At 46.2% G+C, this 26,390-nt stretch overlaps 2 protein-coding genes and 1 long non-coding RNA gene across 4 annotated transcripts in view; 1 reads left to right on the top strand and 2 right to left on the bottom strand.

Moving 5' to 3' along the window:
* The first annotated feature begins 551 nt into the window (after positions 1–551).
* On the top strand, positions 552–15,043 carry LOC103382987 (serine/threonine-protein phosphatase 6 regulatory subunit 2-like). Of its 2 annotated transcripts, XM_008315973.3 has the most exons (25): positions 552–987; positions 2,434–2,543; positions 4,006–4,175; positions 4,532–4,786; positions 4,899–5,085; positions 5,181–5,318; positions 5,405–5,470; positions 5,642–5,754; positions 5,917–6,030; positions 6,157–6,283; positions 6,470–6,622; positions 6,929–7,153; positions 7,306–7,370; positions 7,568–7,683; positions 7,771–7,856; positions 7,943–8,023; positions 11,393–11,490; positions 11,630–11,687; positions 12,138–12,265; positions 12,366–12,490; positions 12,595–12,739; positions 12,870–12,970; positions 13,096–13,285; positions 13,706–13,813; positions 14,198–15,043. In XM_008315973.3, exons 4-25 carry the CDS (start codon positions 4,560–4,562, stop codon positions 14,244–14,246), a joined length of 2,700 nt encoding a protein of 899 aa, XP_008314195.1. In that variant the 5' UTR covers positions 552–987; positions 2,434–2,543; positions 4,006–4,175; positions 4,532–4,559; the 3' UTR covers positions 14,247–15,043. The 2 variants fall into 2 exon arrangements, with proteins under 2 accessions (XP_008314195.1, XP_008314194.1); XM_008315972.3 differs by lacking the exon at positions 2,434–2,543.
* Positions 15,044–15,371: 328 nt separating this feature from the next.
* On the bottom strand, positions 15,372–17,101 carry LOC112487284 (uncharacterized). Its single transcript, XR_003050234.1, has 2 exons — positions 16,584–17,101; positions 15,372–16,542 (listed from the first exon to the last, which is right to left on the bottom strand). It is a non-coding gene; the product is annotated as an uncharacterized LOC112487284 (long non-coding RNA).
* Positions 17,102–21,291: 4,190 nt separating this feature from the next.
* The window catches only part of sbf1 (SET binding factor 1), a 48,265-nt gene continuing 43,166 nt past the window's right edge, over positions 21,292–26,390 (bottom strand). The window contains 14 exon segments of the mRNA XM_025057174.1: positions 21,292–21,578; positions 21,820–22,039; positions 22,169–22,374; positions 23,016–23,357; positions 23,435–23,565; positions 23,663–23,789; positions 23,873–24,058; positions 24,136–24,237; positions 24,356–24,532; positions 24,786–24,958; positions 25,396–25,458; positions 25,590–25,685; positions 25,776–25,913; positions 26,239–26,390. Of these exon segments, the coding sequence (XP_024912942.1) occupies positions 21,480–21,578; positions 21,820–22,039; positions 22,169–22,374; positions 23,016–23,357; positions 23,435–23,565; positions 23,663–23,789; positions 23,873–24,058; positions 24,136–24,237; positions 24,356–24,532; positions 24,786–24,958; positions 25,396–25,458; positions 25,590–25,685; positions 25,776–25,913; positions 26,239–26,390 (2,212 nt within the window). The 3' untranslated portion in view covers positions 21,292–21,479.

Raw genomic sequence — 26,390 nt, 5'->3', positions numbered from 1 at the left:
TATCCCTTGAATTGTACTTCCCCTAATGGGGAAACACTCCTCGCAGCATCGTTAAATGGAGACTGCGTAAGAGATACACATTTATTAGACGATTAAATGCATTGCTCTCATACAGATTTTTCTTAATCCTCTCACAGATCATTTTAACCTCCATTTGGATCAACTTTGACAAGAGTCACTTCAAGAACTTAATTTTAATAACTGTTGCTCTCGCAGCGTTAATACACACTTAATTTAAGTAATATTTAATGTACTATAAGGTGAGCATAAAGCCATTAAGTAAAAGGTAGGGTTTTTTATTTCATACAATTGAACCCACTGCGTACCTATCATACTTGTGTCTGTGTGAAATTAACTTATAGTTAAGGGTTAGTTCGTTTTATTTCTTGAAAAGCTAAGGACAAAGCTTCAAACACATTATATAACACGTAAGAAATGTATTTTTAATAAAACAAAAACCTGAATTTGACCACAGACTAAAACTAAAATTGTAGTTCCATCTTTTTACGGCTCTCTGTGAAGTCGATGCACGTCCCCTTGCTCTGCTGCGCGCTCTCGTTGCCGAAGTCGCCATTTTGATTTCGAAAAATATGACTGAGTTTTTCCTGTCTCGCAAGCTAAAGTTAGCCTCGCGTTTGAATTACTTTGTGCGTGAGAACGAGCCGTACCTGTTATATCTGGAACAACAAGAATTGCTTTGAGTGTCGAGTAGCTACTCATACCGAGTAACTGGTTATTTTATCGACCCCAGAGGAACATTAGGCTGTGTAAGCTAAGTTGTGCTAACAGTGCTGTCGCAGACTGAGCCCGACTGACTGAGCTTTTCTTCAAAACAAATCACTATTCACACACAGGCTAATGCATGGTATCTAACAGTCGCCGCTAATCGTTAGCTGGTTTAGCAGTGACTTGGTAGCTGGGTGTTTGACGCATAACTCCCCCAACAGTTCAACACAGGCGGAAAGGAAAACATTTTTTTTGTCACAGGTAAGTTTTGTTCGAAAAAAATCGTGCTAAGTTCGATAGAGTAGCTAGCATTCACGCTGCAGTCGCAACGACAAAGTTCAACGCAAGTTGGGGACCAATTTACTTTGAGAACTCTGCTCTTTACTTGTTTACTATGAGTGGCTTATTAGCTTATGAGCTAATCAGTGCAAAGGAGGAACTAGTGTAATGGCAACTGAACTGCCCTTACTGTTTGAGTGGTGACTAAGACCGAGAACCTTGTTTGTTTGGCAATCAGGTTAACTGGTTACATTTGATCAAGGAAACGACATTTTCCGGAATGTTTAATGTAGGGCCAGTGGGAGAGGAGTAAATTCACCATCTGTTTGCCCCACTACCGTGTTTCATATTATAAGACTTACATTTGGATTTGAATCATGTAGTGACCATCTTACGAGCAACGAGTGTTGTTGAGGTCAGCTCTTGGAGTTTGCTTAAGGCCGTTGCAGCGAGGTGGTTTGCCGCCTCGGATTTACTTTTAACAGCGCCGCCTGTAGTAATAAGTTAGTTAGTTACCCATGGATCAAAGCGCTCCCCCTTGTTTGTCTGTCATAGGTGATGGCCCTAATTACCGCGAGAACTCTTGTTACGGTGTCGTTTCGATCTACGTTCGAGATGCGTTTACCGGAGTTGAAGTAAACAGAAATCTGAGCTTCAGCTGCTAGTCAGTTGATGTGTTTTTTTTATGCCAAGGCAGCTCGGCTTACATCTCGTAGTAGCACCGTGGCTACCATTGACACATTCTCGTTCGTAACCTCTTGATAAGTGCATATAAAATGCATATTAATCTAAATTTTAATCTTCATTGAACACTGGTTGTGGATACCATCAGCCAAACATCAATTTTTTAATCTTGTGAGCAAATTCTTTAGGGGTCATCACAGTGATTGTAGTCCAGATAGTGATCTACATGGGATTTGGGAATTGGACGGTATTGAACCCCCACCCTATTGTGAATGTCACTAATTGTAATTATTTGCAGAGAGGTATTGAACTGTGACAGAATCATTAACAGGTGATAAAGGCACTTAGGGGATTTTTTTGTGTGTCAAGCAGATAGAGGGAACACTTGTTGAGTACAGACAATCAATTCAATTAATTTGTTTTTTCTTTAATATACAAATGTATGTAATTTGTTGTAATTAGATGATTATATTTTAATGAGAGAGCAGAACTCCTTCCAAGTAATGATGGCATCAAACACATTTGACTTATCTTCTTTTGTCTGATGGTTGTCCAAAAACCTAATGATAATAAGAAATATTTCCTTATGCAAACACTTGATGTTGCTAACTTTATCAAATTTTGTGTCATCGTCATTGTAGCACGTCTTAGATATTTCATCTTACTGAACATAGACCGTACATCTGAGTGCCATACTTCAGCAGTGGGCTGACCTTAACTGTAGCCTTTGTTTGTCCACTCAAGTGCACCGGTGCTGGATGGTTGATCATTTGCCAGTGCATGTCAGCATCCGAGTAGGCAGAAGAACATGATGACCACTCTGTTGCCCCAGTGCTGAGCTTTCACGGATCTTGGTAAAATAGAAGACCAAAAAAAGTCCATTTGGAAATGACTTTGTTTTCCTAATTACAGACAGGCTATTGGCCCAGAGCCCGTCTCCATGAACGGCTGTTACGTGTGCCATTGTTCCTCTTTTAGCTCAGATTGAACTTTATTCATTGTTTTCATTCACTGGTACATATGTGTAAATGCTAAAAACGTTTTTTGGGATGGGGTTCTCCTGGTTATTCTGTATTTAATGTAAAGTGGAACATTTGCTTCCCTGCTCAGTGTCCACAGGGAGCATTCAACAGGTTATTACTGCACTTGTGTGCTCTGTAAATGTATGCCAGATGGAAGCTGCTGCTGCCGCTCATGCTGTTGCTGCTGTTGCTGCTGCCGCTGCATGTACTGTAATGGTAGCACGGGAAAAGGAACAAAAGGAAACGGCTTTTCATTTCTGGTCTGAGCCATACTTCCAAAATCATTAACATGTTCTCTAAGAGTTGTTTGGTTGTAGTCAACATTTTTAGGTTTCCTTTTCCTTTTTTTAGGAAGCATTTAAATGTGTGCACATTAAAATTAAAGGACTGGAAAAAGGCACTGAAATAATCAGTCCCTGGAAGTTAGTACCAGGTGATGTTTTGTCCATGTCCAGGTCTGTTGAATTTCTTTGGCAGCGACACACTTTTGTTTCCCTGACACTACAGGTGTAGAGTTTCTGAGATTAACTGCCACAGTAACCATAATAGGATAAACAAACGTAAACAGACTTGCCTAGTCATGAAAGCATCAAATGTTTGTTCTCCATTACAACCCCCTATTTTTGAAAGTGTGTTATTTGTTTTTTTAACACCTCTTTGGTTGCTTAGTAACGGAGATGTAGTTAAGACATTTTAATCACATCTTTTTTCCAGAGTTTGTTCAAGTTGAGGTTCAGGTTCATGTTGAGGAATTTGTTAAATGCCAATCAAACAAACTGGTCATTATTTTTCATGATTGTATCCAGGCCCAGGGATTAATTATTACAACAATGGATATTATACTACAACACTTTAAGCTTGTGACATTGCTTATCACTCTTCACAAGGTGAAGGAAAAACAAAATTCCATCATATATGGTAGGTTGATGTTGGAAACTTTGAATTTGTCTCCACCTTTTTGTGTATTTAATCATTGAGTTTCAATCTTTCTGACTTTAATCCCTGTTTGCTGATGTTTCCTCACTTGCTGTTATTATATGGACAATGTAATGTATATAATATAATGTAAACATGTTAAGGGCCACAGTTCTGTTATTATATGGACAATAATGTAAACATGTTAAGGGCCACAGTGGTTGCATTGAATTATTAGATGCATGACGCAGAAACATTTTTATTCTTTATTAGGTTCTTACTCATCGAGGGTTAAAAAAATAATCATGCAGTCTAGTGAATAGGATGGAACTTGAAGTCTTTCTTTTATTTATCTTTCTACTCTTTTTGTTCTGTGCAGGGTATGGTGAGCCTCTCAGTGTCTCATCTCCTAAAGAGGCCTGCGTTTTAAGAGGAGACCCATGCTGATAAATGCCAGGCCTCACCACACTCTCTGTTGTCTGCACAAACACAAATGCCTGCCTGCCCGTGGGGGAGGTCTGATTAAAGATATCCACATTTTATCCACTGGTACGTCTGAGCATTGTCCTTCTCTGAACATTGTCACAGGTAAAAATGATGATGATGAAGTGGACAAGAGAGAGAGAGATGACGTTCTTGTCAACATAAGTAACTCAAGTTTTGACGATCAATATCAGTTGCCTGGTGTGCAGTAAAAACATTTGTATCTAAAAGGTTACATATAATAAACATTAAATCCCCAGGATGCACCTTATTAACCCATGAAGAATGATGGGTTCTTACCAAAATGTTCAGCTAAAAAAAAGATTCAAAAATAAGAATTTGATAGTGTCAATAAACATGGATTTGTCCAATCTTCTCTTATCTTCCCTCACCTTGACTTTCGTGTTGTCTTTCGGGCACAGGGCCGTGTCCACTGTCCCAGCGGCAACCATGTTTTGGAAGTTTGACCTGCACACCACCTCCCACATCGACCAGCTTCTGGACAGGGAGGACGTGACACTCAGAGAACTGATGGAAGAGGACGACGTCCTGCAGGAGTGCAAGGCCCAGAACCGTCGGTTGCTCCTCTTCCTCTCCCAGGACTACTGCATGCAGGAACTGGTCAGCCTCATCACCACAGAGCCACCTGCTGACCTGGAGGAGAGGAGCCGCTTCAAGTGAGTTCCACAGCTGCTCTGTCTGATGTGTTTGAATAGTAAACGTTTTTTTTAATTGCTGCTTTTTCATCACTTTAAAACCAAAACCCTGTTATCCTGGTTTTCTTCCCAGATTCCCAAATATCGCGTGTGAGCTCCTGACCTCAGATGTGTCCATTATAAATGATAAGCTGGGTGGGGACGAGTCTCTTCTCGAGGTGCTCTACCACTTCTTGGAACAGGACCCGCCCTTGAATCCTTTGCTGGCCAGCTTCTTCAGCAAAACCATCGGCAATCTGATAGCCAGGAAAACAGAGCAGGTAGAGATGAGGAGTCACAGCCTGTAAAAAAAAAGAACAAACAAGACACACATGAAGTCATGTGACATGTAACAAAGGTACGTCTGTTTCTGCAGGTGATTACCTTTCTGAGGAGAAAGGAAGGGTTCATCGGTCTGGTGCTGAAACATATTGATGCCTCTGCCATGATGGACCTGCTGCTTCGCCTCATCAGTTGTGTGGAGCCCGCCCCCTTGAGGCAGGAGGTTCTTCATGTGAGTGTTGTTTTTGTCCATCATCTGACCCAATGTAACCCTGTAAGTATCTGAACGAATTTTTAAAAAAATGTCTTTCACCCTAGTGGCTGAACGAGGAAAATCTGGTACAAAGACTCATAGAGCTTATCCATACTGGTAAAGATGAGGAGGTGGGATTTGGTTTTGTCAACATATTCCTCACAACTGCTGCATACATTTCTATAATTATTACATTCATATTTTAGTTGAGTGGACAGAAGTAGTTGTTTAAACAAAATAAAATACCATGCAGACTAATGTAAATTTAAAAATAAGGAGCTAATGAAACAAACATCTTTCAGAGACAATCAAATGCATCCCAAACGCTTTGTGACATCATCCGCCTCAGTCGAGACCAGGCCACTCAGATGCAGGAGAACATGGAGGCTGACCCACTATTGGCTGTACTAGAGTCGTAAGTTAAAAACACTTTTGTCTCATCACTGTAGGCGTCACCGTAACGACACAGTGACCAGAACTCTAATCAGATGGACGTCGTTTCGTCATCAACTTCCTGAATGATTTAGCCATGAAGTCACAGTGTTGGTTTTTGATCAAATGACTGTGGATTTCTCAGGCAGGAGACGGTAGCTGGGCTCCTCAAGAGCTTATTTGAGGGGGAGAGAAGTGAGGCCTCCATCGTTAATGGAACTCAAGTGCTACTTACCTTACTGGAGACCAGGAGGTCTGGGTGAGTCAAGGCTCTTTTGTTTTTAATGTAAATGTTAGGAGGTGTGGTTGTTTGGTTTCTCTGAGCTCTGCTGACACCTAAGACACCAAAGTCATGTGTTTTTTTCCCCCTACTTGTTTCCCTCAGGCTGGAGGGGCTGATGGATCTGTATTCTCAGGGTTATGAAAGGTCTTACACTGTCAACAGCAGTATTTTAAATGCCATTGAGCCCCATTTAAAGGACTTCCAGCAGCTTCTTCTAGATCCCCCCAAGGTAAAGTGCTGATGATGAAGCAGAGCCTGGACTTACTCTGTTTCCGTTGCAGGGCTTACACATTATCCTTTCATTCTTTGACAAAAGTCACTCCTTTCTGCTGAGCTCTAACCTGTTACAGCACATGAATTCCATTGAACTTGAACAACGACACAAGTCAACGATCTTCATCTCTTGTGATTTCAGAAAAGTGCAATATTGACGACCGTTGGCCTTTTAGAGCAGCCTTTGGGGAACGCCCGTCTTCATGTGGCCCGACTGGTGGCCGCCCTTCTGCAGACCAATGACCCCAGCATCTGTCAGGAGCTCTGCAATCTAGCCACCATGGATCTACTACTGGTACGACGAGGCCGAAAGTGGGAACTTTGTCTCAGAGTCTGTCGTCATCAAAACATCTGCAGAGTCATGAGGCAGTCACGTTTATGTAATAAAAAGAGAGTGGGCGTGGCCTCTCTGAGCAGGTCAACAGAAGAACTGTAACCTCTTCCAGTTCAACAACAGAACAATATTGTTCTGTTGTTGAACAACCTGGATCCAAAGAAGAGCTTTCTGTTCAGATGTGCTGTTTTTCTAATAATTTAATTGGGAGATTTTTTTTTTCTGTTTCTCTGACACATCCTTCCTCTTCTCTCTCTTTCCGTCCAGGACTTGTTCTTCAAATACTCCTGGAATAATTTTTTGCACTTCCAAGTGGAGCTGTGTGTGGCAGCTATCCTGAACCACCCTTCCTCAGAGGAGCGACTCAACCCAGGCCTCCAGAACCTCAATGGGAATTCTGCAGCGTCCAATCCCGAGGTGCAAGGGGAGGATGTGGAGACAGGCAGGACCAGTGACCCACAGACCTCCGTCCACAACGCCTTCGTGGCCCATGTAGGTGGCACAGGATGTAGTGTGTGTGTGTGTGTGCGGTCAGGACCACCCAGCATGGAATTCATTTGTCCATGAGTCATTATTTACTGATTGTACCAGTGGACGGCTGCAGTACACACACCGGTTGACTCACACCTTCTTTTCTCTCTCAGCTCTTCCAAAACTGTCGACTGGTTCAGAGGATCCTGGACGCCTGGGAGGAGAACGATAGAATACAGTGAGAGGAGCTGTGTTTGTGCCAACGTCTACTTTAGTACAGGGTGTAAAAATATAACATACACTGAAATATCACAATATTTCAGTATCAATATCCTCCATCAATGTATTGATTTCTTTATTTATTACCAATAACCAGTCACATTCCTGTGTCACTGTGACGTGTTTTTCACCATTAGTGTTTAATGTAAATCTCAGGGCAGAGGGAGGGACCAGGAGAGGCAACATGGGTCACCTGACCAGGATTGCAAACATGGTGGTCCAGAACCTGGAGAAGGGACCAGTGCAGGCCCAGATCGCTGACCTCATAAAAGGTGACCAAAAGTTCACAGGTCAGCTGCGGGAGAGACTCCTGTTGATTCCAATAACCTTGAAACGCTGTGCTGTGAATTAAACCGCAGAGCTGCCGGAGGACTGCAGGGGTCGCTGGGGGAGCTTCGTTGACGAGACCCTGAGAGAAACCAACCGGAGAAACACAGTGGAGCTGGTGAGTACCGTCCACCTCGGTCCAGTAGAACAGCCGATGATGGAACATTGGTCAGTGAAACCCACTGTTCCACCGTGTGTCTGCAGGTGAGCACCCACAACATGCACTCGTCCAGTGAGGACGACGACATGGAGAGCCCCTTCCCCAACGACCTGTCCCTGCAGCAGGTGAGGTAGACCCACTGCCACAGACACTAGGACTCTCCCGACCTCATACTGTGCTCAGGGCAAACACCAGGGGTTAGTTCCTGGTACTTGATGGTACGGCCGACGTGTCACCAGACGATTGGATTCACTACTTTTTATTGTTCACGATGTGGTTTTATCACAAAGTTCCAGTCAAACTGTGACCAAATCCACTGATCTCCTCTCTTTGTCAGAACTGGGTCAAATCCCATCACCAACTGACGTGGTCTGTGAACCTCATCAACTGACACTGTTCTGTTCAATAACAAAAGAGAAAAAAGTCCCATTTCTGTCCAGCATCACTGGAACATCACCATTGATCTGCTCTGATTAAACTGGTCAAACTGGTCTGGTTGACCTGGTTAACTGTCAATATATGAAAAGAACTCTAATCAGATGGACGTCGTTTCGTCATCAACTTCCTGAATGATTTAGCCATGAAGTCACAGTGTTGGTTTTTGATCAAATGACTGTGGATTTCTCAGGCAGGAGACGGTAGCTGGGCTCCTCAAGAGCTTATTTGAGGGGGAGAGAAGTGAGGCCTCCATCGTTAATGGAACTCAAGTGCTACTTACCTTACTGGAGACCAGGAGGTCTGGGTGAGTCAAGGCTCTTTTGTTTTTAATGTAAATGTTAGGAGGTGTGGTTGTTTGGTTTCTCTGAGCTCTGCTGACACCTAAGACACCAAAGTCATGTGTTTTTTTCCCCCTACTTGTTTCCCTCAGGCTGGAGGGGCTGATGGATCTGTATTCTCAGGGTTATGAAAGGTCTTACACTGTCAACAGCAGTATTTTAAATGCCATTGAGCCCCATTTAAAGGACTTCCAGCAGCTTCTTCTAGATCCCCCCAAGGTAAAGTGCTGATGATGAAGCAGAGCCTGGACTTACTCTGTTTCCGTTGCAGGGCTTACACATTATCCTTTCATTCTTTGACAAAAGTCACTCCTTTCTGCTGAGCTCTAACCTGTTACAGCACATGAATTCCATTGAACTTGAACAACGACACAAGTCAACGATCTTCATCTCTTGTGATTTCAGAAAAGTGCAATATTGACGACCGTTGGCCTTTTAGAGCAGCCTTTGGGGAACGCCCGTCTTCATGTGGCCCGACTGGTGGCCGCCCTTCTGCAGACCAATGACCCCAGCATCTGTCAGGAGCTCTGCAATCTAGCCACCATGGATCTACTACTGGTACGACGAGGCCGAAAGTGGGAACTTTGTCTCAGAGTCTGTCGTCATCAAAACATCTGCAGAGTCATGAGGCAGTCACGTTTATGTAATAAAAAGAGAGTGGGCGTGGCCTCTCTGAGCAGGTCAACAGAAGAACTGTAACCTCTTCCAGTTCAACAACAGAACAATATTGTTCTGTTGTTGAACAACCTGGATCCAAAGAAGAGCTTTCTGTTCAGATGTGCTGTTTTTCTAATAATTTAATTGGGAGATCTTTTTTTTCTGTTTCTCTGACACATCCTTCCTCTTCTCTCTCCTCCATCCAGGACTTGTTCTTCAAATACTCCTGGAATAATTTTTTGCACTTCCAAGTGGAGCTGTGTGTGGCAGCTATCCTGAACCACCCTTCCTCAGAGGAGCGACTCAACCCAGGCCTCCAGAACCTCAATGGGAATTCTGCAGCGTCCAATCCCGAGGTGCAAGGGGAGGATGTGGAGACAGGCAGGACCAGTGACCCACAGACCTCCGTCCACAACGCCTTCGTGGCCCATGTAGGTGGCACAGGATGTAGTGTGTGTGTGTGTGTGCGGTCAGGACCACCCAGCATGGAATTCATTTGTCCATGAGTCATTATTTACTGATTGTACCAGTGGACGGCTGCAGTACACACACCGGTTGACTCACACCTTCTTTTCTCTCTCAGCTCTTCCAAAACTGTCGACTGGTTCAGAGGATCCTGGACGCCTGGGAGGAGAACGATAGAATACAGTGAGAGGAGCTGTGTTTGTGCCAACGTCTACTTTAGTACAGGGTGTAAAAATATAACATACACTGAAATATCACAATATTTCAGTATCAATATCCTCCATCAATGTATTGATTTCTTTATTTATTACCAATAACCAGTCACATTCCTGTGTCACTGTGACGTGTTTTTCACCATTAGTGTTTAATGTAAATCTCAGGGCAGAGGGAGGGACCAGGAGAGGCAACATGGGTCACCTGACCAGGATTGCAAACATGGTGGTCCAGAACCTGGAGAAGGGACCAGTGCAGGCCCAGATCGCTGACCTCATAAAAGGTGACCAAAAGTTCACAGGTCAGCTGCGGGAGAGACTCCTGTTGATTCCAATAACCTTGAAACGCTGTGCTGTGAATTAAACCGCAGAGCTGCCGGAGGACTGCAGGGGTCGCTGGGGGAGCTTCGTTGACGAGACCCTGAGAGAAACCAACCGGAGAAACACAGTGGAGCTGGTGAGTACCGTCCACCTCGGTCCAGTAGAACAGCCGATGATGGAACATTGGTCAGTGAAACCCACTGTTCCACCGTGTGTCTGCAGGTGAGCACCCACAACATGCACTCGTCCAGTGAGGACGACGACATGGAGAGCCCCTTCCCCAACGACCTGTCCCTGCAGCAGGTGAGGTAGACCCACTGCCACAGACACTAGGACTCTCCCGACCTCATACTGTGCTCAGGGCAAACACCAGGGGTTAGTTCCTGGTACTTGATGGTACGGCCGACGTGTCACCAGACGATTGGATTCACTACTTTTTATTGTTCACGATGTGGTTTTATCACAAAGTTCCAGTCAAACTGTGACCAAATCCACTGATCTCCTCTCTTTGTCAGAACTGGGTCAAATCCCATCACCAACTGACGTGGTCTGTGAACCTCATCAACTGACACTGTTCTGTTCAATAACAAAAGAGAAAAAAAGTCCCATTTCTGTCCAGCATCACTGGAACATCACCATTGATCTGCTCTGATTAAACTGGTCAAACTGGTCTGGTTGACCTGGTTAACTGTCAATATATGAAAAAACCACAGAAGAAGAACAAACAGGAAGTGGAAAGAGTTCCTTTCTTTACAGGAACCTGACGTTAGAATACAGCAGCACAGGTAGCACAAGGACGAGGATCTATGTCCTGTTATTGTTGTGTCATGTGATCCAGTTCAACAACTTTCTCTAAAATTCAGTCCTAAACCACAACCAGACAGAGACATCCCAAACCACACAGGACAAACTAGAACTGGGTCTAATTAGTCTGTGGTTCCCACGCTTTTCTTTTTTCCCTCTCTTATTCCACACCACTAGAGGGAAACCTGAATTTCACCAGTGGTCTGTGAACCATAGATTGAGCACCACAGGTCTAACGTTGTTGTCCACTCCTCCTCAGGCGTTCTCTGACTATCAGATACAGCAGATGACGGCCAACTTCGTGGATCAGTTTGGCTTCAACGACGAGGAGTTCAGTGAGCACGATGAAAACATCAAGTAAGTATCGTTTCTACTAGTCCTCCCCCTCTAATCCAGTCTGGGGTTCCACTCTCTACCACCCATCGTCCCACACCAGATCACATGACCAGTCGACCAACGTCCTGACACTTCGTTATGTTCTTTTTTTTCCCTCCAGTGCCACGTTTGACAGAATCGCTGAAATCAACTTCAACCTGGACGCTGATGACAACAGTGTAAGTGATGACACGTGTGTTTGTCGTCTCTGAACGTTTGTCACGTGACCACGTGTACGGCAGAAAAAGAGGAGTGAAATTGTAGCGAGACGGCAGAGCGGCCATGGTTGTGGTTGTTGGTCATTTTACTACAACAGTTGTGGTTTTATTTCAGGAAACTGAATCTATTCCACAAACGTAGGCAAAAAAGAAAAAAAGGGAACATCTTTGTAGGAAAAAAAATCTACAACTTAATGTAAATAAAATGACATGAATTTATTACCACTGTCCATAAAAAAACAACCGTTCAGCCACAGATGTGTGTGAGTGGGAACAGTGGGTGTATGTTAGCGTGGCGGCGTATGCTAATTTAACAGGTTAACACACTGTTCTGATGTAAATCAATTTTTTTTTGTTTAATCTTTTTTAAATCTAAAAGTCAAATCTACTCAAACGTCTTGTTGTTGTCAGGCCAACGCAGCAGCCTTCGAGGCCTGCTGTAAGGAGAGGATACGCCAGTTCGACGACAACGAGGAGGAGGAGGACATCTGGGAGGAGAAGGAGATCAACTATGCAACACAAGCTAAATCCAGGACAAGGTTAAACCTGAACCAGTCTTCAGTTGACTTGTCGACTCACCCTCATGACGTTGACGTTGATGTTCTTCAACCTGCGGCTGTCGTCCTTCCTGTTTCCCAGGTTTGGAGTTTCCCAAACTTCAGAGGGAAGTTCCAGGAGCAGCCTGGAGAACGGAGGCCGGGAGCAGGACTGTGGCTCAGAATCTGATGAGGAAGCAGAGTCGGAGTCCAACACCTCAGATACAGGTAGGCATTCAGAGTAGCGCCCTCTGTCTGTAGTACATGTACAGCTGAAAGTGTGTGTTTTTGTCTCTAAAACCTCTGGATCCAAACTCTGACTCTTTTCCCAGCTCCTAGTTGGACATCCAGTTTCCGGGACTCTGGAGGAAACACAGGTTCTCAGACCTCAGCAGGGTGGGAGAGCTCGGCCGGGGGTCCGGCTGACCCACAGGCCACAGGCTGGGCCAACTTCACCGAGTTCCAGCCTTTCTCCGGGTGAGTTGACGAGGAGTTCCCACACGTTTGGATCGTTCTTCTTAAATCTAAAATCACACACAAAAAATGTAAAATGTTTGTTGAGTTTAAATAAATCAGGACCAATGACACGTTGTTGTTGTTGTTACAGCAGAGAGACTGGTCCACGGTGCAGTTCTCCTGTGGACCCCGGCCGCAGGGAGTCGGACAAACAGACCACACAGAACCACGACAAGAGCGGCGATGGTCCAGGTGTGTGTGTCTTTGAAGGATCTGGTCCAACTGGTCTGGACTGATCTGGACTGGTCCAACCGTTGTTACAGGGTCTCTGTAATTAGTCTTGGTTTTCTCAGTGTTTCTTCTGTGTCCACAAGTAGGCGCTGCTTCCACTCCAGACGCTTGGGCCGCAGGAGAAGGGAGAAAAGCTCCCCTGGTGGCCTCAGACGGCAGCTCCTCAGGAGGATCCGACAGCGAGGAGGAGGAGAAGAACGCCGCTGCTCCTCCAGCGGAAACCGTCGCCTCAGAAAAACCTGGCAACCCGACCAACGAAAAGGTCGACCCCAAAAGGTCTGAATCTAAAGCTGGGAGTCTTGAGGTCAGTGGAGTGGGTTAGCCCTCCCCTGACCAGGCCACTCTGTCTGTGTGTGTGGTTGGTTGTAATTGTAGGTTCTGTTCAGATTTAAGAAATCTACATTTAGTCTGTGCTGCTCTCAGTGGAGTCGGTTCTGGAGGTTTCTCCAGTTCACTGCCATCTCCTCTGCACAAACTCTGGGTCTAAAAGAAGGAACAGGAACCAGGACTAGAAATGGTTCTGAACGTGGGCAGAGTGTTCCTCTGGTGCATTTAAAATGAAGTGGAACACGAGCGTCTGCAGGAGAAATGTTCTGCACATGAACTCTAGAGTTTTGATCTCTTCAAAACAATCTCTGCTGTTGTGGATAAAAAAAGATGTTCATAACTGTGTGTGTGTGTGTGTGTGTGTTACAGTGAGGAGACTGCAGTGTCTCTGGAGAAACTCTCTCTGTCAGATCCTCCAAAAGCCTCAGAGCAGCAGCCTGGAGGCGACGCCGCTGTAAACACACAGAGCGACAGGAAGTAAGTTTGACGTTGGGAGTTGAACACCTGAAGAGAGAAGAACAAATGAGAACCAATGACGTCAGGTTTAGAGATAATTACCAGTTGATGTTGACGTTTGTGACCTTCAGCACTTTCCTCCTGAACTCCCCACCTGCAGTGACTTAAAAGTAACACCAGGGGGAGCCCGCGCCCCTCCAGTTGTCAAACTGCTACAGCTGTGTTTTAGTCAGTGATGCTGGAGGCGATTCATAGTCACGTGATTACAGAATTTTTCATTTAATTTCTAGTTTTTAATTTTAATTTCTCTGGATTAACTTCAGTTTTTTTTAATAACACGTTCACGTTCAGACCATGTGACCCAGGCAGGAGTCCGATTTTGACTTTTCCCTGTCACGCCAACAGAGAGGAATCACCACCACCACAGGAGGTGTCGGTCAACGGCCCGGTGTGAGCGCCACCTGTCGCCGAGCTCCGGCAGTGACGACGCTGCGGACCGTCAGCCTCCCCCAGAGTGACTCCCACAAAATAACCTCACTGCAGCTACGGTGTTTTTACTGAATCACTCTGCCATGTTATTGGACCGGACACTGCCAATCAACACCAATAATGAGGCGGCGGGAAGTGTAAAAAGGAAAAAAAAAATTATATGTCATGTAATAAAACAAAACAAAAAACAAAAAAAAAGAAGATAATAAGCAAACCAACGGACAGAGCGGCGGTCGGGGGGGCGGGGAGAGGAGTCATCTTTAAAGCCTTTTTTTCTGATGTTGCACAGAATCCAGTGCGGTCCTGATGTAGCAGCACTCTCTGAACCACAGTCCGAGGGTCTCACTTCATCCTTACTCCCATGTCCCTCATGTTCAGCCCTGTTGACGGGGGGGGTCTGACCCGGTGGTCTGACCCGGTGGTCCCCTGAACAGAGAGCACAGTCTGATACGATGCCTCAACAGTGATGTTTGTTTTTTACTCTTTTTTTTTTCTCCTACAAGCTGAAGAGAAAGCACTTATGCAGCCATTTTTACTGTATAAAGAGCACAATGAGAGTGTGGACCCCCGCACACAACCCACCCCCCAAACTCCCCCCTCCCCTTTGGTTGTCGTTGCTGATGTCATGTTGAATTACCAGGTCTCTGAATGTTTTTAAAGTCAGAGGAGGAGGAGGTCCAGGATCAGAGTTCTAATAGTATTACTGTCTTTCGCATCATGTGCAATAATATCAATTAGCCATTTAATTAAAAAAAAAAAAAAGAATTTCATCCAGTTTTTTTTAAAGAATCGGTCTGACGTTGGAGACTCACCTGCAGAGGAAAAATTTGAATTTAATTTGGATGAGATTTTAAATTGTTCTTCTTTTTTCCAAAGCCTTTTTCTCTATGTAGTGCATGTGTCAGTGGTCCTCGGTTGACCGAGCTCGTGAGCTCCGACCGTCTGATTGTATTGATCTTTGAGTTCTTATTACTGTCCCCCTTAAATCAACCAAACATTATCTACCTACGTATTTACACACCCATATTATCTACATTTAACAGTCGTTTTACGAGCAGTTTTGAGATTACCGTTGTTTGTTCATTCTCTCTCTTTCTCTCTCTCTCTCTCTCTCTCTCTCTCCACCGTGCACTTAATCACAGGGCGAGAGTGGCGTCTGGTCAGAGCGATGCTGTATGTTTGTTCTTTTGTTTTTCTTTTTTTTTAAGTTAAGATTTCTTCCTCTGTGAGCGGCAGGATTTGGACAGAGCGGGTCTGCAGGGTTCTGTGGAGCTCCAGACCTCTGCTGGTGTATTTTAATGAAATCATTTGGCAGCGATCGGATTCTAGGATCGCAGTTAAAAACTGATTGAAATTAAAAGCGTCTGGTTGACCACATTAATACCAAAGCTGTGGCCTCAGCCCTCTGCCTGGTGTCTCTCTGTCTGTCAACGCTGGTCTGGGACTGAAGATGGCGTCGTTTCTTAGAACGGTTCAAACCTGGTCTGAAGTCCCAGGATAGTGGTCTCTGATCGGGCCTCGTAAATCTGGGTTTTAAACTCTGCACCGGGGTTCTATGGTCAATAAAAAATAAAAAAAAAGTATTTTTGGAAAAGTAGATTTGTTAAATACTGTATACAGTTTAGTACAAACAGTGAGTACATATTTATATGTATGTATATAAAAATATATACGTATATATATTCATTTACCTCATTCTTAATTAAAGTATTTTATTAAACACTTTCCTCAAGGGCAAAAAATTACTATCCAGTAGAGCTAATATTGTTTTTAATAGGTTTTGTCATGTCTAACAATAGGCGGCGCCAGTGAGGTGGTTGAACGCCCTCTGCAGTTATCCCTGGAACAACCGTGGGCCCCCCACCCCCCAGGAAAGACCTGTGTCTATTTATAATTTTGAAGAAAAGAAGTACTGCATATATGTGTACTATAGTCTAATATTTGAAAGTAAACTAGTAAATAAATAAAAAATCCTGGGTTCTGAAACTACAGACGGAGAAACGTCGACGCACCTGAATCTGATTCAGCTAATTACACGTTTCACTCCCAGTTCACCGAGCGTGTTTCACCGTGGATCGTCTTTCTACCCTGTTATGATAAACGTCTTCATGGTAAGAGAATTGTTTTTTTTTTCCCCTCTGTCGATTATTAATGTCTTGCTGTTTGTGAAGTCCTTACGGTTCTGATTAGATAATGACTTTGATTGATTGGTGTCGGTGTGATTGTGGGGCCGGAAGTCGAACCGTCGTTGTCATAACTGACTGAACTGTTTACGGGTTTGTAAAGCTGTCATCATAATAACACTGTTTAGGGGTTTGTAAAGCTGTCATCATAATAACTACAGTAGAAAATGACTACATTAGCCGAAGTAAATCACGGTGTGTGTCCCGTGTTCAGGGAATGACTTTGAAAACTGGAGACTGTTTCTAATCAAACGTTGTTCACCAATAAGCCACGCCCTCCTCCCACTAGACTCCGAAGAACCAAATACACAGACGTTACAGCCAAAATAGTCCAAACTATTAAATCCACCTGTGAAGTAACGGTGACGTTTCGAACGTCAAGTCACGTGATAGCTGTGAAATGTCTACTCAAACGTATAAATTTATAAACAAACTAAAATAATTCCGCCCAACTCCTGAAGTTATCTATTTATCATTTTTTCCCGCTTCGATTGTTTGAATTTCAAACAATGTAATCTCGCGAGAAGCAACATTTCGAGATTAAAGATGGCCGCGGCCGCTCAATAACTATTGCCACATAAACGAATGGTAGAAAAAAACTTAATTTCTTTACAACTGAGACGTAGCCGTGTAGGAAATGTCGATGCTTAGTTATACTGCCGCGACTTTGTGCCGAGGCTCGACTCTAAAAACGGTGGGATCTTTATTGAACGACTTCAAGAGCAAAGGGCTCATCACAAGGGGAAACGTCCGCTTCTCGCAGATTCGTGTCAGTTGTATAAATCGTCCGTTCTGCTCTTCAACACACAACCAAAAACCAAATCAAATCCCTGCAGATCTGTTGGACAAACTGGAGCGGCTGGCTTTAGTTGACCTACGGACCAAACAGGGCCTGGATTGTTTGGAAGAAACAATCAGGTTTGCAGATCAGCTCCATGTTGTCGACACAACTGGGATCGAACCAATGGATTCAGTTCTGGAAGACGGGGTTTTACACCTGAGAGATGACGCAGTGACAGATGGGTACTGTGCTGACAGACTGCTTCAACTGTCCAAAAACACTCAAGAAGAATATTTTGTGGCACCGCCAGGAAATATTCCTCTACCAAAAAGAGAAGAAAGATCCGATCGTCTAAAGAACTCAGGGTTTTGATATTTAGTTCTTTGTACTTTATCTGAAAAATACCTGAAAAAATGATTGAAGATTAAAAGATAATGTTGTGAGTTTTATGTCTAAATAAAGTTGTAATGTTGTTATACTATGCAAAAAACAAACAAAACAAACGAATGGCAGCAAAAAATAACAAACTGGTGAAGTATTTAAACGTTATACTATGCAAAAAACAAACGAATGGCAGCAAAAAAATAACAAACTGGTGAAGTATTTAAGTATTTATAAAGTATTAATTATTATTATTATTTGTATAAATCCCTAAGAAATCCGCCGAACCGTTAACGTGCTTGTATATCGTTGTGGAAAATACTAGACCGGAAATGACGCAACAATATAATGTCTGTGTTCTTAATAATTTACATATTATGTTAAATTGATAGGTACGTATTATACAAAGGCTCACCAAGTTCAATGTTCGCGGGTAAGGGTCCTGATTCAAAATGGCGACAACGTTAAACAAACTGAGCAATAATGCAGTATAAAAATAAAAATATCCAAATATATCTATGATTTTTAGGTTACAGCCGCCGAATTTATGTTTTGATTAAGTTTTCTTTAACGGCTCAACGTCTATTTTACTTTTACAGCAATCTGTTGCCATCTAGTGGTGAAGATATTTAATTGTTCTGCCTATCAATGTTGCCAAAACTAACGAAGACTAATTATTCACAGTTAATTAATAATTAAAAAAAAAAAAGTTTCAGGTTAATTGGGCGAAATCGGATATTTTTCTACGGAACATCTGATGATCACTCACAGGTTCTGGATGAGACCAGGCAGTAGAGCGGCGTTAGTTCGGGGTCGCGGCCGGACCTTGGTTCCAGGTGATGGTTTGTGACAGACGACCCAAGAACGTTCTGCTCATATGGAAACATTTATTCTTTAATTTTGGTCCGACTTTCTCTTAAAAGTTCTGTTCCAGACTAGGACGTTGTTGCCGGTAGAGGGCAGCAGAACTGCCCGGTGGTTGGTTCTCTCACAGAACCAGACGACTGGTTTTAATAGTTAAATTATTAACCAGCCAATGAAACACTTGCCTACCTTTACTACAACAGGTCAGTTAGCAGACGGGTCTCCGTTCACATTTAATGGACTGTAATTTACATCCACAGTGGCCGACCAACACAGTAAAATCCAACAGTCTTTAAAAGCACCATCTCCATCCTGCATTAACAACCATGTTAAAAAAAAAAAAAAACAACGGGAAAAAACATTAGTCACATTAATACAGAAATAAACAAATGGCACATTGAATTCCTAATTAAAAAATAAAGTGGTGTTTGAGAAACTTTCTGAGGAGACAAGTTAAATAAATTACTAGCCTTAATGTTACATACAAATCTGGAGTATTATATACAGGAGTTATTAGACACGCACAGAAAAAAAAATCTACAATTTCAAAAATGTACGTTCAACAAAACAGCAGTAGAATCTTATTTTACAGAACGACGTGTGTTAGTACGGATGGTCTGGTTGGGGGGGTTCGGGGGGGTCTGTGGGGGGGGTGAAGATTCTGGGGGTCATGTTGGGATGTAAACTCCTCTGTAGTTCCAGCACTAACGGTAACAAACACTAAAGTCCGACTGTGTCGGTCGGGTGACGTAGACCACACCCACCATCCCATAATATTAAGACTGCAGTGGTTTTCAAATTCAATCTCCTGACCCGGGGCCACACAGTGAAACAGCGGTTAGTTGTCCTGCCTTACAGAGAGTCTGAGCCTCGGTGTGAACGGACGCTCTGACTGACGTCACTCCTTCTTCTTTTTTTTATGCAGTACTGCGAATCTACTGTAATCTCTGTTGATGCCACTAGATGGCAGAAGACATGAAATGTGCCATCTTAACTTTAAATTTATTCTTGTACATTTTCTATCAACTACTTCGTCCAGCATTCTACATCCAACCAACTCTAAACCGGCCTGCCAGCCACATTTTGAACCTCATCTTGGCCCGTGAGCCCACCCCACCGTGTGACTGTGGGCTCCGCCCCCCTCCCCCTCCCCCTGAAAAGGTAGTGTTACACAATTAATAATGAATTTACTATTGTGACACCTGAAGATCTACGCTGCCCCCTGCAGACCATACAACATACAACCTCCTTCTTGTCTCTCCCCCCCCCCCCCCCCCCACACACACACACACACCCTCAACCCACTTCCCCCTCCACAGGGAACAGTGATAGTGGGAAAGAGCGTTCGTCTGATTCAGGCGCTTCTTTTAATCCTCACCCTCACACCGACCGTGGTCATTGGATGATGCAGAAACGAGGACGGTGAACCCCCCAATGAGAACTAGGGCTGTAACGACGAATCGGTTAAAAATCGTTACAAATCTGTGACAATTTCTCATCGGTTGAAATTAAAAAAAAAATTGTTCATTAAGGCGTAAGGAGTAGCTCAAAAAGTCACTGGTCATACCATGACACTACACCCTGCAGTACAGTAGGTGGCAGTATTTCAGTTGGTGATTTTACAAATTTAATTTTACAGGAGTTCTTTTTGTTTAAAAATAATCGTCATAAAATGGTGTCGTGAACAAATAACCGTGAATCAAATCGCATCGTGAGTTGAGTGCATCGTTACATCCCTAACAAAAACGAACGTCAATCACTTCGCGGTAGCCAATCAGGAGAGTCTTTGACCACTTCACTGACCAAAACTGAAACTTGAATTAAAAAAAAAAACCTCAGTTCTCTTACAGTCACGGTGACCGTCGGTTCCTGGTGCCTGTAGGGGGCAGTCAACAGCCAGAGTTAGTTCCTGAAATCTGGACACAGTTAAAGTGAATTTGAAAAATACTGCAGTTTTCCACCTGACACAGTTTCTGTGGAGTACTTTGAAACTTCGCTCTGATCTCACCGACGTCTGCGTACGTACGTGTGTGTGTGTGTGTGTGTGTGTGTGTGTAAACACTGTCAAAGATCAACTCTAAATCCCTGACGCTTCTCGTCTCCCATTGGCCGTGGCCTCACAGTGTTCCTCTCTGTTCGTCCAACGCTCTGGGCCAAAACTGTAAATTTGGAGGTGTGTGTGGGGGGGGGGAGTCCTTCATGATCTGTTGGAGGTGGAGGGGGGGGGGTGTCTTCCTGTTTCCCTCTGACTGTGTCACAGTGGCTGATGGTTCAGAAACAACAACAGAACCCTGGAGGGACCGCCGTCCATACGTTTGTTCTTCTGGGTCATTTTGGTCCGTCAACCTGTCCGTCAACTCATCCGTCAACCCGTCCGTCAACTCATCCGTCAACCCGTCCGCCAACTAATCCGCCAACTCCTCCGCCAATCATCCGTCAACGTCAACCCGTCCGTCAACTCATCCGTCAACCCGTCCGTCAACCCTTCTCCAGGACAAGTCTAATGTTCCGTTGCCCTGACGACTGTTCTACTGACTGGACCAGTGGTGTTAGTAAGGAGAGGTTGTGGAGTCACCATCATCTTCATCATCATCATCATCATCATCATCATCATCATCTTCACCATCTTCACCATCTTCACCATCATCTTCATCGTCCTCATGCTGCTCCAAGCTGCAGAGCGCCTCACACTGGCTTTAATATGCATTGCTCCTGTGCACGTGCGTCGTGGTCCGACCGTGGCGTCGGTCGAGGCTGAAGCTTCTTGTAGAGACGACAGCGAGTGGTTCTAAACATCTGGGTTTTTTTTTGGTTTTTTTTTCTCTTTTTTATAACAAAAACACTGGAGGTTTTTCGTTCAGCACTGGGAAACACAGTCAAGCTTAAATGATGAAAGGCCCCGCCCTCGTCCTGGGTCGCTGGGATTGGTCCGTCAGCACTGCTCAGTCCCGCCCAGCCGCAGCTGTCCGTCACCGCTCCGTCCCGTCACCTAGGCGTCGGACAAGCAGCTCTGAACGCTGTCTATCCACAGCTGAGCGTTCAGACTGTCCTGGGCGCAGAAGTTATAGACGCGTTTGGTCGTCTTCAGCTGGAACAGAGGAACAGGAGGGGGGGGGGAGACAGGTGAGTGTGGAACACACACACACACACTATCATCACAGGGTGGTCGTATCAGGAACCACAGGATCAAACACAGCAGCTAATGCTACATGCTAACACTGTGACTGAACGTACGGTCGTGCGACGACACGACGCACGCTCTCACTAACGTCACGTTTGTTCTTTATTCTCACAGTCCCAGACCTCGGGACGTCCAAACCAAGACTCACGTCAAAGAAGGCTTTCTCCTCTATGTTCTTGGGCGCCCCCATGGTGGGGGTCCCTGGAGTGACCGACTCCACCTCCGCCAGGTCGATGGCACCCTTACACTCCTTGTCCTGTCGGCTCTCGTAGTATCGAAGCTGATGTTTGGTTTTGTCCAGGACGAACCACCGCGGCCTCCATGGTTTCAACAGCGCCCCCCTCTTGTAGAGGATTCCTTCAAAACTCCTGTGAGTGAAGACAGAAAAACCTTTGACACTCGTTCATTCAAAGTCAGAGACAGAAGTCGCAGCGTTGACCGACCGTCCACGGTCTCCACTTCCTGTTTCAGGTCTGAATGACCACACTGGTACCGACCTGTTCTCGCTCTCCGTGCTCTGGAACTGGCTGTAGAGGGTGCTGGTGCTGGGACGCCCGGGGACGGGGGTGGAGGTGGCGCTGGCCTCACAGTCCAGAGCCAGGTTGATGGAGGGTCCGACACCGCTGTCCTGCAGGTAGACGCCCTGAGAACGCCGCTGGTGGCTCAGTTTGGACGACATCAGCAGGGAGCCGGAGAACGAGGGCTGTGGGACAGGAGGAGGAGGAGGAGGAAGGGGAGGACCAGGAGGAGGAAGACGAAGAGGAGGAGGAGGAGGAAGAGGAAGAGGAGGGCCAGGAGGAGGAAGACGAAGAGGAGGAGGAGGAAGAGGAAGAGGAGGGCCAGGAGGAGGAAGACGAAGAGGAGGAGGAGGAAGAGAAGGAGGAGGAGGAGGAAGGGGAGGACCAGGAGGAGGAAGAGGAGGAGCAGGAGGAGGAGGAAGAGAAGGAGGAGGAGGAGGAAGGGGAGGACCAGGAGGAGGAAGAGGAGGCAGACCCGGAGGAGGCGGACGAGGAGGAGGCGGAGGAGGAGGAGAGAGGGTCAGTGACCTGACCTGTCAGTGACCTGACCTGACCTGTCAGTGACCTGACCTGTCAGTGACCTGACCTGTCAGTGACCTGACGTGTCAGTGACCTGACATGTCAGGGACCTGACCCGTCAGTGACCTGTCGTGGCAGTGACCTGTGTCAGTGACCTGAACTGTCAGTGACCTGACGTGTCAGTTGTGAACCACTGTTTTACAACAGTGAATCGTTATCAACCATTTTTAACCTGTTTTGTCCCAGAGGATCCACATGTCCCCAATGGCGCCTCCTGTGGCGGCCGGTGTCAGTTACAGAGACTCACCTTGCTCTCTAGTTTGGTCTCCGTCTTCTGCGTGGTCTTCATCTTATCCCAGGTGTCCTTCCACTTCTCCGACGTCTGTCCCAGCTCCGTCTCCAGCCTCTGCAGGTCCTGCAGCAGCTTGGTGATGGCGTCAGGCACCACCTTGTCCAGGTTCTGGTAACACGGCCAGACGAAGCTGCGCTGCGACTTTGGTCCGCTGCTGTCGGGTTTCTCCGGGGTCTCCTCTGCCACCCGCTCGTGACCCCTGACCTCCCAGTCGTAGGACGGCCCCTCCGACAGTCTCTCCTCCATGTAGAAGTCCCAGACCTTCAGGTTGGAGATGAAGGTGTACGGTCGTAGAACCTGGAGAACAAATCAACTCTTAAATAAACAACCAAACAACCAAACGTCAGATCACGGTCTGTAGTTCGACGCCTGACCTCGTCGTCCTCAGGAGCAAACATGTAGTTGTAGAAGATCGGTGTCTTCTTGTTGAGTCTGTCGATGTAGTCCCACACAGACTTACACACCTGAGGACTTCTCCTCTCACCCTTCTCTTCATAAAGGACACCTGTCCACACACACACACACACACACACACACAGGTGTTAGCAGCAGGTGTGTGTCTCTACGTCAACAGGTGAAACCAGCGCTGACAGAGTTCTCACCCAGTTCGATGCGTTCGTAATCAGAGTCCAGCAGAAACGTGCGGAAGCGGTTGGACACGTAGTGGTATCCCAGGAACTTCAGGTAATACTGACTGAACTCAAACTCCATGGGGAACTGGAGGTGGATCTGAGGGGGAGGGAGAACGGAGACGGGGGTGAGGACGACACGGACCGGGACGTGAACGGCAGACGGCCTGGACGTAGACCAACCTGGTGGACGCAGTCCAGGAACTGCAGGAAGACGGGGGTGAAGCCGCTGCTCTGACTGGCCAGAGTCTGAGCGCCGCGGTGGCTGAACCTGTGGCCGAACGACAGCCACTCCTTCTCTACCAGCAGCCGGAACCCGTCGAAGGTTCGATAGTACGGATCGGAGAGCAGCTGGACCAGAGAGACCACCTGCACACAGACCTCACGTTACACTCTGTCTCACGGACACAACGGCGTTCGGCTGACGTCGGTGCAGAAGCTGTGACCTGCGTGGTGACGTCCCAGCCGTCCTCCAGGCTGACCATGACCGAGGAGCCAGAGTCCAGGAGCTCCACCACCAGGACGGACACCTGCAGAACCTTGTGCAGCTACACACACACACACACACACACACACACACACACACACACCGACAGAGAGGAGATCAGAACACACACATCAAAGAGTCCAGTGGAACAAACACACCGAGGTCCGGTCCAGACTGACCAGAACCATCCACTCCGACTCCTCCAGGCAGCGCAGGAAACTGGTGCTGGGATCTAGGAGGGGAGAACTGGGGACGCAGGCCTTCATCAGCTTCTTGAAGCTGTTCTTCACTTGACGCACGTCACAAACCTCGATGGGAAGAACCTCCCACTGCTGGAACGAGTCCTGCTTCCCCCCCTGAAAACAAGTCACCAAGTCACAACACAAGTCAGTTCAGTTCACTGAGAACTCAACGAAGGACAAAGACAAATGCATTCTCAAACTATGGTGTGTGTGCCACTCGTGGTCTCCATCTAGTGGTAGAAAATAAAGCTAGATTTTTTTTTTCGTTTGCTAAAAAGAAGTAGATTAAAATAAATGAGTTAAGTCGTGTGACTGCAGTGACTGCAGTGACCAGAGGGGGGCAGTGATGGTGTCAGAACAGACCTACCTTCAACTGGGCCTTATCTCCAATGATGTAGAGGTAGGCCCTCTGCTGGCGGAAGAACAGCGCCTCACTGGGGCCGCCGTTCAGCTGCGGAGACTCTTTACCAGCCAGACGTGTCCCAACATCTGGGTTGTAGGCACTAAGACGCCCGGTGCCTCGAATACTGCCCCACTTCCCTAAAACACACACAGAGACCAACACTTACAGCAGATACAGTCAATATTTATCTCTTGGTGATCGTGATCGGACGAGCATCGATTCGTTAGCCAATCAGGTCGGAATTATCCTCGAAAAAAAAAAAAAAAGAAGAAGAAAAACCCCAACCAATCAACAGCTGCTAACAGCCATGCTGCTAAAACACAGAGAGAAACGACAAACGACAATCAAGTCTGCGACGCCGAGCTGAGTGACAGGTGGAATCAAACAGACAGAGGTCAGAGGTCAGAGGTCAGCACTGCCCACCACACACACAGAGCGGCCGAGCTCTGTTAAAAACACAGACTGATCATTAGTCCCCGCCCCCCCCACACACACACACTAACACTACTGTTAGAGAGGTCGATGACCTTGATTGGACAGGAGTGCAAGGGAAAGGGGGCGTGGCCTACTGTACCTCTCGTAGAATTCCTGGCCCTGGGCTGAGAGAGGGAGACGACTTTCGCCCTTTGACCCAGAGCTAAGGTCAAATGACAGAGATGGCCAGTTAACCAACAACACACACACACACACACACCGTCGTGGACGGATGTACGCACACACACACACACACACACAGACGCGGGGGTGTAAGTGAATGTGGCGTCGTACCTCCTCTGCTGAAGGTCCCGGGGACGTCGTCTCTGGTTCCCATCACCTGCTTCATCAGAGCGCCGATCTTTGGCTGTCGGAGTTTATCTGACGAGTCTGTGAGGAGAGAGCTGTGTTACTGCTGGTCACATGGTCACATGACGACGATGATGAAGATGATGAAGAGGATGAAGAGGATGTACCCACCTGACGTGTTCATGTGCGTGGAGCTGAAGCCGCTCAGCGTGTTCCTGCCGCTGCTCTCGCTGTAGGAGGGCATGGAGCTGATGATGGCCTGCAGGTACTTCTCCTGCTCCAGACTGGTGGACTCAGCCTGGGACGGCACTGGGGACAGAGGGACATCAGGGGACGCTTTAGTGACAGACACCGACCGGACGGAGGAGACACAACGACGGTCGTTCAGACCGGTCGTCAAGGTGATGAGAAAACAGACGGCAAAACATTCAAAAACTGAAATCCTTGAACTGAACACCAGGTGTCAGTCACGTGACAAACAACCAGAACCTTAGGCTGGAATTTATATCTATGTTTGTTTTTTTAGAAGCTGAACACAGCTGGTGTCAAACTCCTGGCTCAGGGGCCCCGTCTGGTCCACGACGCCCTCTAAAGGTCAGTGAACGTGTAAAATACATGTAGTTCTTTTCCGTACCTGCAGTGGGGGCGTTGGAGGACTTGAAGAAGCCCACGACACCTTTGGCGTGGAGGCCTGCGGACCGCAGCAGGACGGCCTTGGTCCTGGGGTTCCTCCAACAGACCACCGGGAACCGATTCTGTCGGTAGCAGCGGCAGATTCTCTGGAGC

The sequence above is a fragment of the Cynoglossus semilaevis genome, chromosome 8, assembly GCF_000523025.1.
Source record: "Cynoglossus semilaevis isolate Cse_v1.0 chromosome 8, Cse_v1.0, whole genome shotgun sequence".
In the NCBI taxonomy this organism is placed as follows: Eukaryota; Metazoa; Chordata; class Actinopteri; order Pleuronectiformes; family Cynoglossidae; genus Cynoglossus; species Cynoglossus semilaevis.
This window is presented reverse-complemented; position numbering and strand designations above follow the sequence as displayed.